General features: G+C 37.3%; 1 protein-coding gene across 5 annotated transcripts in view; it reads right to left on the bottom strand.

Moving 5' to 3' along the window:
• Positions 1-202: 202 nt before the first annotated feature.
• The window catches only part of OFD1 (OFD1 centriole and centriolar satellite protein), a 30385-nt gene continuing 13867 nt past the window's right edge, over positions 203-16720 (bottom strand). For 4 of the 5 annotated variants that reach the window (XM_064646624.1, XM_064646627.1, XM_064646626.1 and 1 more), the window contains 8 exons: positions 15433-16038; positions 11541-11673; positions 8594-8694; positions 5022-5141; positions 3795-3943; positions 2757-2927; positions 1456-1526; positions 203-398 (listed from right to left, as the gene is read on the bottom strand). In XM_064646624.1, the coding sequence (XP_064502694.1) occupies positions 353-398; positions 1456-1526; positions 2757-2927; positions 3795-3943; positions 5022-5141; positions 8594-8694; positions 11541-11673; positions 15433-16038 (1397 nt within the window). In that variant the 3' untranslated portion in view covers positions 203-352. Of the gene's footprint in view, positions 399-1455; positions 1527-2756; positions 2928-3794; positions 3944-5021; positions 5142-8593; positions 8695-11005; positions 11145-11540; positions 11674-15432; positions 16039-16720 lie in introns of those variants that run through there. The other variant, XM_064646628.1, reaches the window with a different exon arrangement.

Below are 16720 nucleotides of genomic sequence, written 5' to 3'. Positions count from 1 at the left end.
ATTGCACCATTTGGAGGAGAAGGGGTTGGGAGGTGGGGGTTGTCAAAGTTTCCAGGAATTCAGTGCCAAAACAAATCTACCCAAACATCCTGATCAGTTTCTGTTCTCTGCTTTGTCCTTTCTCTAACCCCACCCAAGGGCTTCCTCCTGGATTAGTGGCACATCAGGACTCGCTATTTGAAGTCAATGACTGAAGTGATGAGACGGCTCAAAATCAGCTTTATTAATTTATAATTACACAGCCTGCAATGTTAGTGCTTAACATTTATTACAACTTTTTACAGGCAGAAAGCTGCTTCAACAACATCTTTCTTATCATAATAATTAAAATTAAAAAATCAGTAGCTATTGTTCACCAGAAGCTTTCATCCATGTCTCCATGAGAAATGTCTGCAACGCTGTATTGATTATAGAGAGAGAAGGTGGTATGAGTCCAAAGTAGTTCTTGTCTTAAATCTTAAATATTAATACTCATTTTAAAAAGAGAATAAAGAGACTGCCTCTGCTGCAATTCTCTTGATGTTTCAGGGAACTAATGGCAATAAGACAGACCTTAAGGGTGAGGATTTGGGCCTTCATTAACTGAAAGCCATTACCTATCTCTCAAAAAGCAGAACTATCTATCTGCTGCTTCTGTAGTGCTTACCCAGTGAAAACAACACTAGTGGTGCCATCACAGGAGCACCAGGGTAGGGTCTGCTTTGTTCAACAGCACTTTAAAGGCACACAAAATACTGAATCATTACTACGGTTATGGTGAGCCTTTAGGGTTTTAGTTTTTTTAACTGCTCCACCTTTTTTGCTTATTTTCAATTCTACGTCTTCAAATAAACTGAAAGACTTGATAGGAGGTTGTTTGATTTTTTTCCCTTTCGAGCAACTAAAACCTACATACCCTTATTTAGCAACGCCCAGAGAAAACCAGAGGAAGTGCCCGGGCTGTCGTAACTCAGTGCAGGCAGGCAGATCTTTGAAAAAACCATGTTAAAAGTCCATGATGCTACTGATAAATCAAACCTAGAGTCAGTGCTAGTAACAGACTATGGGTAAGGTGCAGCACAGACAAACCTTCACACATGGGGTCATCACCCAAGAGGAATCCCTCATCAACTCACTGTGAAGGAATTTGGATGCTGCTCAGTTGCAGACAAAAAGTTGTAACTGCCACAGCTACTGAAACAGATCACTGAATGCAGCTCCTAGATGCAAGTTAAGCACCACATAGTGCTTAACTTGCATGTATAAGAATTGGAAGGATCTTCAATTTTCCAATATATTTGTTCTTGATTGCTAATTTATTTTGCTTTTTAAGGAGGCAAATGTCTCTTAAGTGTAATTCATATTGTAACTATTTATTAATTTGGAGTAATAATAATTAGTATTATTATGTAGTAATAGCAATTAATATTTAGGATTAATATGTAGTAGTAGAAATTATTAATACATGAGTCTCACCTGTCATCCTTTTCACTAGATAGAAGTCCCTCTGAATGTGATACTTCTCCTATTTCTTCTTTTTTTGAATCCTGGCAACCAAGAGAAAAAACACACTTTCTATAACTGGTTCTTAAGTCAAAATGTAAGTGACTCTATTGATAGTATCTGTATTTTTAAAACACCTACCCTATGTCTACAAATACTACATTGAATCTAGAATAGTAACACTTTGGAAATTCAGATTGGATCATGTGTGAACAAAGCATCCTTCATTTCTTTCACTGAAGTAATGTCCACTCATACCTCTTCTTTAATGTCAAATGTTCCATTTGGCCAGAATAAATCCTATTAGTTGTGTTAGTGGAACACAAACTGACCTGTGTAGATTCAAACTGTATTTAAACACAAACTAAAAATTGAGGACATTTAAGTTGTAGAATCATAGAATATGCCGAGTTGAAAGGGACCCACAAGGATTATTGAGTCCAACTCCTGGCCCTACACAGGACCATCCCCAAGAGTCACACCATGTCCCTGAGAGTATCATCCAAACGCTTCTTGAACTCTGTCAGGTTTGGTGCTGTGACCACTTCCCTGGGAAGCCTGTTCCACTGCCCAACCATCTTCTGGGTGAAGAACCTTTTTCTAATATCCATCCTAAACCTCCCCTGACACAACTTCAGGCCATTCCCTCGCGTTCTGTCACTGGTCACCACAGAGAAGAGATCAGTGCCTGCCCCTCCCTCTTCCCCTCACAAGGAAGTTGTGACTGCAATGAGGTCTCCTCTCAGACTCCTCCAGGCTGAACAGACCAAATGACCTCAGCCACTTCTCATACAGCTTCCCCTCAAGGCCCTTCACCATCTTCACTGCCCTCCTTTGGACACTCTCTAACAGCTTAATACCTTTCTTATATTGTGGTGCCCAAACCTGCACACAATATTCAAGGTGAGGCCTCCCCAGTGCAGGGCAGAGCGGGACAATCCCCTCCCTCGACCGGCTGGCGATGCTTTGCCTGATGCCCCCCAGGACATGGTTGGCCTTCCTATTGTCCTAGTACCTAAAAAAAACAAACTAACAAACCCCCTGCCCAGAGGACACCAGCAACCCTTACAGAAGAAAGTTTTCAGTGTTTTTTCTTTTGGATCATCACACTTTCTCCAATACAAAACCAAACACTCTGCTCTGCAAGTTGTTACATAAAGTTTCTAAATGAAGAAAAAAACTAAAATGCGAGTATTGTTTTCGTTCTAAGCATGCCTAGCAAGACACAAATTCAGTCAATAATATTTTTGGGACCATGTTTTGATGATAATCACCTTGTTTGAGAGATCCTGCTCTCTGCTTTGCTGAATTATTCTCATGTATTTTTCTAATGGATTTGAAAGAGGATCCTTTACATGATCTTCAGCACCAGAATTGCTATTCACAGATTTTACTCCCTCCTTATCTTCTTTTTCTTCATCTATTGTCATCGAGTCCTGGATATACTTAAAGACACAAAAAAGTAAGATTAAATACTGATCAGAAAAATACCTTTATACCTTAATGCCTGCACTATGTGCAGGATTTCATGTTAACCTCAGTAGAACACATCTGTCTAAACAGCATTAAACTTATCACATGCCGTTCAAGATGAAATGTTAAGCTATTGCTTCCATTCAAAAAGTGATATTCAGGAAATCCCACTCTAACCCTGTCTGGATGTCCGAGATGCTGTGGGGCCTGAGGCTGTGATGTGTGACAACTGCGTGTGAACTGAAGATGATGAGCAGGCACAGACATGCAAGTTTCCTGAAGGGCCTCATTTGCTGGTGCCAAGGGTTGTGTGAGCATGTCTTATCAGTACCAACCACTGCACTGAATCAAATTAACCAATTTAAGGCTGAGGAGAGGAAGATTAAATGGTCGGGAGCAAAAAATAAGTTTTACACAGGACCTAGAAATCCAGAACACTATTTAAACACAAGTTAATAAACACTATTTAAACAAGGAGTAATAAGCAGATGGACATTAACATGTTCTGGTGGTGTCCCACCTGCACTGGTCCAGACCAGAAAGACAGTGAATGTATAGCTTGTTCCAATTGCCTGGTGACAGTGGACTTCCAAGTTTTGCCATAAAACTGTAGTTTCCAGTTACATGAAGCATGGAAGGAAAAGCATCTATTTCCAGTGAAAAAGTTACTTGGCATAAGGAGACATTCTAGTGAGACTCTAGTTGATCATACAGGTACATAAAATAACTTAGCCTCTGATACTTCCACTTCATAGAATAAAATCTATTTTTAAACAAGTGGCACACACAGCAATCCTAAAATGCAGGGCACTACAAAGCTCCATTACTTATTAAGTTACCATCTCTTTGTTAAGCTTTTCCACTTCTTGCTCGCTTTCCAAAGCTTCCTGTTGTTCTCTCTCTCTCCTTTCTTCTCTTGCTTTCCTTTCTTCTAAGTTTTCCTCAACTTCTCTGTTCTGTTCTTCAATCTGTCTTTGATCCAGCATCTCTGTGAAAAATTATTTCCACATCTGTCATTTGATTTATGTAGTTCAGTAATTGCTACAAGAGCATACAAATAAGTACCAGGCTCCTGTATAACATTAATAGTAAATGAAAAACAACTGGATATACTGTTTATACATACATCAAAATTATTCTTGGGTATTGGGTAATGTTTTTTCCCCTGTAAACATTTTCAGCCTGATACTTTCAGCCTTAACTCACTAAGAGTTAAGCAGTAGAACCGAAGTAGAGGCGAGAGAGTTGACAAGTCTATGACACTTCTCATTCCTCTCATGGGCATTCTCATTAAACCTTTGTTATCCCAAAGTCCATTTTACTATATTCTTCCATCTCTGCAATGTGGTTGGATACAATTCTTTATACTTATAAAGCAAAGTACTTAAAACCCCTTTGAAATTTACTGCGGGACACACTGCTGATGTGACCAGTGTATTTAAAGAGCAGTCTACATAGAACAGCATCAGATAGTAACAAGAGGGGCAAACTTAAGTACTGGGAATCATGAGATGCTAGAAAGGTCTTCTCTAAATAAAAATAATCATAATGCTTCCATGTAGAACAATTAGAAAAGCAGTATGACTGAAATCATCCTCATCTACCCAAAGAATTAAAACAGCCTTGTGATAATAGTTCACCAACAAAGTCAAGAAAAAAGAAAAAAAATCCAGACAAGCAGTACATAAAATACTTTAAAACAAAACATTTCATGTCTTATTTCTATCAAGAGCAGAAATTTCTATCAGGAGCAGAAATTATATGTAATAGTTATCCTAAAGAAAAAAAAAATTCAAATCACCTCTGCAGAAGCTGGACGGGGGGGTGGGACAGGTGGCAAAATATTAAAATGAAATTTATCTAAAACTAGGGTGAAAAAAAGTCATCCTCATACAGAACAGCAAAAGAAAACACTCCTTCCTCTTTAGTATAACATTAGCACTTTTTGGAAAATTTTTCAATCACACCAGCATACACACCTACAGAGTGTTAAATATTTGGCTTTTTGATTACACATTTGACATATAAAAAACATATTTTATTTTCTGTCTGAGCTGAGAACTCACTTAAATCCTGAAGTGAAGTGGTTGTTGCTGGCACAGGAGCTGTGACACAGTTTCCATTAACGATGTCCCCAGATGGAAGCAACACATCACTTTCACACTCCTCTGGCACGTCCCCCTGATCTGGAGATGAAATTTGAACAATGGCTTCATTATTTTGTAATTGCAAAAGTGGAGCACAGTAATGGACACAAAGTGTGGGAATGGCTGAATTAGAACACATAAATATCAGCACTAATTGAGCATTTTCCCCTTCAGCTTGACCATCTCCCTAAAGATTAAGAATTATCATAGGCATGATACAGAATTGTTAGTTTTGAAATTAGTTATTGCAACACATCTGTTTATAAAGTCAAAACAGAAGAAATATGCAACACAAACCCAAAATGCTTTAATTTCTTTTCATAATCAAGATACAGGTCACAGAAAAATTACTTAGCTCATCCTTTCTATGGATATAAGAACAATCTTTAATTACTGATCACACACTCTTTATTGTGAAGCTTGCCTTCTTCAGTGCACAGGATGGATGCTAACTCATATATTCTACATCACGCTGTCTTCTCCCTGTGCAAAGTGGCTCTGAATTCACAAAACCACAATTACTGTCCTTTCTCTGTGATCACTGCTATGATACTCAACTACTTCTTACTTAATTGCAAAACATGCAGACTGCTACTATCTCAATTTTATGGGAAAAAGAAAAAAAAGAGATTAAAAAAAAGTTACATGTGGCCATTTTCTCTAGGTAGCCAACCTGAAATACACAGGACCATTCTCCCAAGCATTTAGTATAACACAGCACAGAAACCTTCTATATCTCCATAGGTTTGGGGTAAAGTTTAGAAAACATCAATATTCCATCCTTCAAATACTATCGATGTCTCAAGCATTTTTCTTTTCTGCATTATAATAAAACTGAAATATTTTGCACAAAGAAAAACGAGACAACCAAACTGATGGGCCTCTCTCTCAGAATGGTTTGAATTTCTGTAAATTACAATTCTTTTAAAGGAACTATAGATGAAAGCATCACAGAAAAATTCTGCCAACCTGTCAGTCTAGCTAATTTAGTAGAGCGTTTTCAGCTTCTTACAGAAGCAATGAAGTCCTACCAGCTTCAACCATGAAAATAAATTCTATATTTTTTTCTGTTTTTTTTGGTAAGACCAAAATAATGGGCTATCACACTCGAACGAAAATGTATTCTGTTTAAATTATAAAGCTATCAATAACAACAGTATTTCCATATGAGGCACCAGTAAGCGTCAAGGTACGTAATATTTAAATAGTCAAAAAATTCCTTTCACAAGTAGGTCCCTGTAAAATATTATATCTAACTTCTAAATGTCTGCTAACCACATAAACAAACAAAAAGACCCAAATCAAAACCAATGTAGTACAAAACATCTTTAAATTATCCTTCGGCAAAGGAAAAAAAAAGGTAAGTTTCTTTGTACACTTTCACTCCCTTATGTAAGGGTGGACAGTGAGAAATGACTGTTCCCTTAAGATGAGCACATCATTTAAAAGCAATTTCTACCAACAGAATCTGCCAATCTTTTCTTGCTAGAGCTCACTCACAGTAGGGCTAAAAGATCTCCATATTTTCTGACATCTCCTTCACTTCATCGTTTTTAATACTCTTATCTTTTTCCTTCATTATATATTTTTCTGTATTTAATTCTTTGATTTTACATTCTTATCCCACCTCTCCCTGCAAGTCCTCCTGAGTTACCTCCTCCCCTCTTTAGCCAGTCTGATTTCCTCCTACATACTGAGATTGTCTTTTGATGCAGTCGGACCCAACTACAGTACTATTGATTGAAAATCATCAGCATATGTGAACTCTCAGAACTACTGACTACCACACATCACTAAATGCTACAGCAGTACCTGACTTGTGTACAGCATCTACTCAGTCCTAATTGCCAACAAAATGCCAGTCTCTTATCATATGTAATAAAATAGAAGTGAAATATGTAATGTATTCCCCAAAGCCTCTCATACAAAATTGAACAAATAAATCTAAATCTAATTAAAATGTGAGATGAGTAGAAATCATTAATGGCTATGGGCTTGGTTCACATTCAACTAATGCACTTAAATCTTATAAAAAGGAAATTAAATGAGATAAAAAAAATATAACTGAGTACTGAATAAAGCTTCACAGAGAAATGTACAGATGAGGCATCAGCTTCTGCTACTTACTATCACTAACGAAACACTATCAGCACATTTGCTGTTGAAATAAACATTATCTTTTTTGGTTGGTTCATTTTAAAATACTGAAAGTCGTGTTCTCACAGGTCCAGGAGAGCAAGCAAGGGCATCACTCCACTTTCCATATGACCTAACCACAACCAAAAGAATAAACCAGTCTGGGACCAAGGAAAACACACCAGTTAGAATGACTGGTTTCAAAGAAAATATCCCTAACTCTCCCATAGAGCAATCACTACCTCTTCACCAATTATGAGTTTAATCATACCACACACTGCCACATCTCCACCAGTCTCAAGACGTCACAGACCTAACAAAATCTGGAAATGGGAAACATGTTTAGGTTGCTGTTTGCATCTTTCTCATTGATGACTTCATTCACTTCAAACCCACAGTTTCTGGGAGATCAAGCTGCTCAGGCCAAACATTAGGATGCCACTCAAATGCAGAAAAACTAGGAAATAAAGCCAGTAACTGTGCTTCTGTTTCTCTCTCCGTATGCAAATGGCTATAAAGTGCATTAAGTTTTATTATCCTCCTCTTTCTAAAGTACCTTAGTTACATCAAAGATTTTTGAAAACTGACTCTACATCATATAGAGACAAGGAAACATTTTATAGCATGCAATCCATAGAGAGGAGAAATGCAAATAAATAAAATGCTGACCTCATAGAAAAAAAGGATAAAATTCAGGTTTCAGTAATTGAACCACATGTTCCAAAACTTCTCAGAGATGCTGATTAATGACAGCATAATTGTGAGAGCTCTTCACATATTTACACACAGTGTAAACTAAATTCTAATTCATAACACTATTTTAAGCCTCAGTTACTGAAGGAAAAGTTAAGAGCATATCCAATGGCTGCTGAAACATCTTCAGAATCACAATCTAGTAATACTTTTTTTGATATTGGTTTGTGGTGAACGATCCTTGGAGTTCTACTTTATGCAGTAAATATAATAAAGCCTCAATGTAGTTGATATACTAGTACACTTTTCTGTTTAAAAAAAAATAAAATAATCATACACAATTTTAAAACATTCTAAAACAACTGTCCAACCTACAGCATTAAGCAGAACAAGGTTATGAAAGATTTCTGAACAAAAAGAATGTTACAAATTTCACAACCAATTCGACTTCAGTGTCTAGTTATTACTACATATCATTATCTAAAAATGCAAAAATGAAGAAAATTAATCCTTTGTCATCTAAAATAATTGTTTTTCTTATTTCCAAAATCAGTCAGAAATTTTTCTCTCCAACTACAGTCTTAAAACTATGAAGACAATTGTCCTAAAGCTGTTAAGCCTCAAGGTGTTAAACAAACTGTCTGAAATGCACTAAAACTTACCTTCAAGAGAATAAATGTGTTCTTCAAGGTCCTCGTACGTTAGTTTCTTAGGTTTGTGGATATCACTGAGATCTTGTTTATCTGTTTGTTGACTCTGAAGTCTGAAAGAATAAGGAAGAACATAAATAACTTAATAAATATAAATGCTGAACTTTGAAAAAAAATAGCAATCTGAGATTTACTCACATGCTAAGCAACAGACTAAACCAAACCTAAAATCCATGCAACTGAAACGCTGGAACTTTCTGACTCAGGGTATTGAACTCCATTCTCTAACTTTTACCAAAAGTCAACTCCATCTCTCTGATAGCCATCTCCCTGCAGCCTTTCCCCAAGGCCTTTATATGACATCAAGTCATTACATTAAACCAAAATATACTATCAAAAGGAGTACAAATGAGTAAGAAAAAAACAACAAAAAAGGAGAAATACAATGAACTGTGACACTTAGTCAACTGAAATTAAGAAATTTGCCTTTTTAAGCTCTGTGTTACAGTTTAATTCCCATTTTGGTATCATCTGAACAGATGTGTTTGAAATGTATTAGGATTAGATGTCTGGCAAAACATAGACACAGGGGTGAAAAAATCTGGGTGCTATGAAAAATGGGGTTAGTGCCCTCATTCTAAATCCCCGTTTATCTCATCAGAAAGATAATATGAAAGAACAATGTCTCCCACGTGACCCTGCCACTAAAGTCTGACCAGAACCAGAATGGCAAAAGGAGTGCAGGTCACTAATGAAATTCAGCAGCAGCGCTTCATAAAGGAGCTTACTTCACACCAGCTGGTGCTCTTCATCACAGCCTAAATATATTTGTGCTTACAATTTCTAAGAAATTCAGGTCTTCCACAGGGCAAAAGTGGAGAACAAACAAAACATACCCCCATAATGAGATTTGTTCATTAAAAAAATGTAAATCTGGGCCCAAACAAATAAATTTGTATTGTCAGAAAGATAGTTTAGTGTCAGTGGGGAAAAACACCCTGTAAATTAAATAGGACAGGGTAAATGGAAGTTCAAGTTTTTGGAAGTCTGTTTCATGTTTTGAGTCTTTCCTTCCCAGAAATGGTTAAGTGTTAAATAATTCTTAAGGATGCAAGTTTCAAGGACATGCATGCCACTTTCTTCAGTACTGTGTCCTGCAACACTACTAGAAAGACAGAGAACCCCCTGCCTCAGTAACAACCCTCAATCAGTTTCTTTAGGCCTAAACAAACAAACAAACAAAAATTTAGACAATAATCTGCCTTATCACTCTAGTCTTCCTGTCTGTGTTTATTGGCTTTCTTCATACCACTCATATCTTGGAACGTAAATAAACAAGGAGCTTCTGTGGTCACAGAAGCAATTGTTCTTCCTCACTGACATAGGTCTGACTTCTAACGGCTTACTGGTGTTACAGGATATTTTCTTTTCAAAGAAGTTCCCATTGCCACTTAAAATCTACACGTCATAAACTAATCCCACAGTACACATCAATAATGTGGTATTTGCCTAATAATGAGAGTAAATAACTGGAAAAGCCCACACAAGCATTTCTCAAATATTTCACGTAACAGAAAACAGTCCAAGGCACAAGACATTAAAAAAAATATGCAACAAAAGAATGTTGAATTTAAGAAAGTCTTGGGAAAGCAGCAAGTCCAAGATAACTACTGAGACCTTACACCCTTGCTTTGTCATAAGAAACCCAAGAAAACAACTGCAACCCACAGCTGCCTGCCCAGACCTGGGTCTGTTCTCTGCAAAACAACCTGCTCATACTGTTCACTCTTCAAGTAGGATGGACTCTACAACCTCCTTCAAAGTATCGTCCCTCACAGGATTAGAGCATTTTCCCATATCACCTTCACAAGCAGGTTAACATTCAACCTTCACTTTTTAAGGTCTGTCACAGAAATAAAGGAAATCTCTGACATATGATAGAAGAGGTGAATGAGTAGGGAAAGGAGAGACAGCCTTAAAGGAACACTTAGGAAAGTAACCTCACAGTCCCTAAAAATCCCAACAGCTCATTTTCAAGGCCAAGAACATACAGGCTCTCCAAAAATTCTAACCACATAAGAGAGCCTCTCTACATTAAATGGATCTCGAGGCCTTGATAACAACAAAATAAGAAAGCCCTTCGAATGCCTCCTACAGCTGCCCCACGACAAGCTGTCTTTCTTCACTCATCAAATCAGGAATGATGGCTAGCAAGTTAAGGCCAATTCCATGGTCTCTTCTTAGGAAAAAAACATTACAAGTTAAATACTTCTAATAGAAGCTTTTTATGAAAATACATATTCAGGATTCTCAATTTTGGAGAGTGGAGGCAACAGTGGCCATTAAGAATAGAACTTTACATATGGAAACAGGAGAAACAGAGAAAAAAGACAAGTCATTTTTATGCAAATCTTTAATTTTGTCAAGTTATTTATTTACCTAAATAAGATTTAAAAAAAAAGAAAACAACAAAGAAAAAGAGAAAAGTTGTGCTACCCATCCCATTCTCACATGCAAAGGAGACTGGAGGATCCTATTTTGAAAAGAGGCACGTGAACAAGGTCTTCAGAGAGAAAAAAAAGTAATAAAGTTAGCATTACAGCTCATTAATAAATGAAATGAGAATGTACAATTGCCTTCATTTAAATTCCCAAACAGGCAGCAGAAATTCAAATGCTTCAATCAGCAAAAGCTCATCAGTCAGGTCACAGATGTGAAAAATAGACACAATTAAAGAGATATTGCTTCGCTCAAAGCAAACCAAAGCTTGTTTTTTTATAACTAAGTTCCTCTGGAGGTATGATATTCAAAAATGGAAATCCTTATCCACCTTTAAAAAAGTTTTCACTTATAAAATTAATGGCTTGCTTGATTTGTAAAAGCAGCTATCACTGTGAACAGTTAGATAAACACTTCTTTAAATAGCAGGTTAAAAATGTTGCTTTGTAAACAATGTTACCTGATTTTCTGGGCATGACTGGATGGTGAGGAAGGAACAGACTCAGAAGATGAAAGCAGATATGGCTTTGAAATAGGAGAAAGCACTTGGTCAACACTCCGCTGTGAAGAGGTAAGGGATGAGCTCTTGATGTCTGCAAAATAAAAATCCCACAATTTATATTAGTTATTTGTCCTACCACTTCTCAGACAAGGCTGATTGTACAACACATGCATTACTGAATTGCGCAGGTACGACTACTCAAGGGCAACTAACAACCAGATCTCAACATGAACTTTCTTGTACTGGTTATTTCTCTTCTTCCTTTACCTCTCCTGTGTGGGAATTTTCCTCCACAACCCTTCTCCATCATCATCATATTGTTACTCCTCACAAAGTCGATCATTCTCATCACCCCATAGTATGACCATGTTCACCACAAACTGAAGCCCAACAGCAAATAACTTCTCCTATGCTGGGCACTAGAGGAAGCACTCACAGTCCTGGATTTCAAGCTGTGCTTACTAACCAGCAAAAGACAATGCTTGAGGTCTTCCAAAGGCTATTCTTCATTATCAAATTTAACCTACAGGTTTCACTTTCTACAGATTGGTGAAAGTGGGCGACAAAGAAAAGAAGAAAATACTTTAAGATTCTATCCTTTTATCAACAGCTGTGAAGTTATTGCAGAAAGAAACAGATAGTATGACTAGAAGTCTTGAGTTTTCTAAGAAACCAAGGTAAAAAATAAAACTGCATTAAGAAGGCTTTTAATAAAACTTGCGAAGCCCAGCACTTCGGTTAAGTTTTGCTTTGCAATTCTAATTTTCCTTTCCTGTGTAGCTGCACAGGTCTTTCATTACTAAACTACAATCTACTAATTTTCCCACAAGATATGGTATTCACTAAATAAGCAGGAACTGTTGTTTTTCTTCTCTTTATTGATCAAAGAGTCAGTGTTTATTTGGTTCAAGGGATAGATGAAAAGCCACTATTAACACTTCCACACCTGAAGTTCTTTCAGGTGGTCATATAGAAGTGCTACCTGTTCATGGTGCACATCACATTGCAAAAGTCAAGATGCTTCAGACAACAGTTGCCTGTGGATTTTTATCTCCAGGCAGCCCCTAGGCCCACACAACACAGTTGAACACCCTCTAAGGAAGATGCACACTAATAGAATGACACTAATAGCAGACACATTGTACTCATGTACTGGCAGTACCTGTTTGTGGTGGGAACCCCTCAGCTCACCCACGTCCAATCTTCTTTATAAAATAACTTGTCAAATTTTCACATGCAGAACAAATGGACAAGAACAGCACATAGTACTTACCACATGCACCTCCCTGCCATAATACATCCTGTATGTTAGGACACAGGTGACACACAAGTCACCTCATACAGTAACTTACTACAACCTACTACTATTTACAAATTATCTAGGATTGACCTTACTGAATTTCTACTAAAAGACAAATAGCTGAGATCTTTGGCTCACAGCATGCTGTCTGCAAGACTCTGATCAACCTTGCCCTTTTTCATCAGAAGGTATAAAGCTTGGTCAAGTAACGATCAAGGTGAAAAGCACTGATCACGTAATAGGAAGCATGGGTCAGTTGGAAATCCAAACTTCTTTCTCAGTAACTGTTTCCTGGTCCGTGTTACTGCCTGTTAGAGACAGTAAGCATGAGAAAATAGAAAAGGATCCTGCCCTATTTCTAGTTGCTTTTAAAGAAATGGGCTTACTCCTTCCCAGCAGAAAGTCAAAGCTGAAATATGTCCAATGTGGGCTTGGGAAGGAAAACAGTCAAATGCATGAGCTAATTTAAAGGAAGAGAAAAAAAACGCGTAATCCTTCCACTGGCAGTTAATTTAGTAAAACAGCTGTTAGATCTGCCAACTGCAAGTATTGTAGAGGAGGACAAGCTTCTTGCTTTTATTCTCCAAAGATAGGTGCTGACAGCTGAGCTGCACTTAACCTCACTTAAAGCAAAAACAAATCTCAGACTCACATGCATGGTATCTTTTACCTCTTTAAATTTACCCTCAGTTGTTCAGACTGGTTATTTTCAACAGCACTGCAAAGCTCCACAGAAGGTGTCCAGAATGACTTACAGTTTTCTAGCAAAACCACATCTGGTGTTTCAGCCATCTCTAGCATAAAAAGATAACATATATACCAGTATAAAAGCACTCAGAAGACTCTTGAAAGAGAGGTGACATACCAGTGGGGAAGCAATCTAACTGGAAGCAGACAAATCAAGCTAACGGCACGTTACCACTGAAGCTCCTGTGCTTACTGGGGCACATACCAGCTGCAGCCTGGTTTCCTACACTACATACCACTCAATTTCTGTAACTCCTAAATCAGGTAATGCACTCTTATCCATCTCCAGAGCCAGTCAGTCTTGTGCATTAATAAAAGAACTGATTCACTGGAAAAAAAGAGATCTGCCATCCTGTAACTAGCCATGAAAAAGTACAAAGACAGGAAGGATTGCTAAGGTTATGCACACAACTCTAGCTTTAACATTTCCCAATTTTTCAACAAAACCCTCGTGTTATGAACAATTTTGTGTGTGTGTAGTATTAAACAAGTAGTCTGAGGATATTTTATATAGAAGTTGACAGAGAGAACTTAAAACATGAAAGACTGCTTTGGAAGTTTAACTTTCAAATACGTTTTCAGTAACAGAGCATGATACTCTACATGCAGAAACACAGGGACAGCCACAATCAATCAGAGTGTTTGTAACCTGTTTTTAACAGTGCCTGTTAATAACAAACTAAACTAAAATTGGAAAGGAGAATACCCACCCAAACTTTCCTCAATTGAGACTTTTTTGGATCCTCCTGACAGAGAAGTTTTGTTTCTGCATCTGCAGTTGTTGCCACAAGAGCAATAAATTACACAACTTACGGTATGAAAAAGCACTTCATTCTTTCCTTTCAATGTCATGGGATTCTGGGGTCTGTGAAGCAGTAATTAATCGATCCCTTTTCACCTTTTCCACATCACTCATTGTTTTCCAGATTTCCCACAGTCTACCTCAGCCAACTCTCTTCCAAATGAAGCTGCCCTTGTATTTAACCTTCCTTTACGGAGAAGATGATCATTATCTTTTTTTTTTTTTTTGTTACTATCTCTTCTTTTTCATCCTATTAAATCCACTTTGAGCTAGGGTTACAAGAATTGCATCACTCAAGGAGCAGAAATACTGCAGATTTGAAACAACATAATTTTCTAAAAAAATTAAATTTCTTCTCTATTTTGCTTGCTTTTCTGTATATGGTCTTAAAAAAAAAGGAAAAAAGAGACTAAGTAATTATTAGACACTGTGAAATTAATAGAAAATTAAAATTTTTCAACCATGACTAAACCCTTCCCCCTTACAATTGCTCAGGAATATTTGATAAAGATGTCACAGCAAAAACAACAAACAAAAGCAAATCTGGACCTTTCAGACTGCAAAGCTCAATTTAAGAGAAGCCAAAGCAGTCTTCTGCTGCACACATTAACCAGAACAGTTAAATGAAAAGTTAGAAATACAAAAGGGATACCATTAATGTTGCAAAGTAGTTATACTTCATAGCAACCATTGAATGAAACTCTGCATATCATAAGGTTACACCTGTAGTGCATTATATGGCATAGTCTTCTCTTGAGAGCCACTTAAGACATGTTTAACTTCCCTCAACATATTTCTCCAGTATTTGTTTCCAGGAATAAGCAGTATTCCAAGCAGCTAGTGTATTTTGTCTCTTGCAAAACGACAACTCCTGACTTCTGCATCTTCGCAAATAATAAACAAGGGAAAGACTAACACTGCAAAATCTTTCTCTTCCCATAGAGCAAGAGGAACAGTAAATAAAACTCCACTACTGCACCACATTAACAATCATGACTTACCATCTGGAATTTTCTTGTTACTGAGATCTCTCATGGATTTGGAAATGGGAGTAGAAGAAAGGCGTCTTGACGATGATGCTCCTCTCTGTGGTGGTGTTAAGGGATTTTTAAAGATATCAGCCTGCCCAGTTCTTTTGATGTGTTCTTCACCTCTTGGACTGCTCAGAAGGGAATGCGGGAAACTGGGATTATCCTCTACAAGTTCATGCTGGGTAGTCAAAGGGAGTCCACTAAGAGCATGCTGTAGAATTAAAGGAGACTCCGTCTTTCTTGGTGTTCTGCTTGCAGCTGCATTCTGTATGACTCTGTGTTGGTAATTCCTGTAAGCTTCTTCCAAGTACTCTGCCTCTTTTGACAGCTCTTTAACTCTAGCCCAGGTCTGCGCGATGTACTCCAGGTCAGAATCCGGGGAAGCACTGCGTGGCTGTAACTGCTGGCTGTCTCTTGGCACAGCATTTACCTGCATCACATCAGTCATAACACGATTCTTCAGGAAGGCACTATCCACGTAAATATCATGGGGTACAGCTCTGTCACTGGTGAAGTCAAGGACAGAGCGATCGACAAGCGAAGGTTTTGGGTTCCGATACACTTCATTTTCCAGAGCTAAATTATAGCAAGAGAAAGTGAGTGACACTAAAGAGAGAGAGGGAGACCCATAACAAAACAGAAATAGTAAAACGTGGCATTTAAATTCCATTTTGATCAAAATTATTTTAACATGGAATTGGCTTCTATTTTGAGAATTTAATGGGTTGATTAAATGTATTTTTAATGTGGCTACAAAGCTGCAAATTAACGCTACTATTTTTTATTATTTAATCCTTCCATGTAAAACTACCTTAAATACATACTCTACAATGTTATTATTTAAATTATGTTTAAATAAAGAAATAAACATGAAAACATCATCACTTTGGATATCTTATATCTAATCATGCTGTTAAAGGCTGAAGAACACAAGGCATGTCACAAGTCTTAACAGTTTCCTTCTATTTAGAACAAAAAAGAATTTTTGGAGAAAAACAACATAGCACACAGAAAATATTATAGGCTTGTTTTTCTTAAAGTACTAAAAAATTGTCATTTAAATTGCATGTTTTGGTGCTGTCTGCTTCCTGGCTTGCACTTGCATGCTTCAACAGGCCCAAAAGACCAATCTATAGGGCTGTTTCTTTCTCAGCAAAATTACAACCTTGATTTTTATTGTACATAAATGCTTCTTCAATGACTTCATTAACTCTGATGTAAATAAGTCCCTGCAGTACTTACAGTCATTTAATTAAAA

Source organism: Pseudopipra pipra, chromosome 2 (genome assembly GCF_036250125.1).
Source record: "Pseudopipra pipra isolate bDixPip1 chromosome 2, bDixPip1.hap1, whole genome shotgun sequence".
NCBI classification, from domain to species: Eukaryota; Metazoa; Chordata; class Aves; order Passeriformes; family Pipridae; genus Pseudopipra; species Pseudopipra pipra.
This window is presented reverse-complemented; position numbering and strand designations above follow the sequence as displayed.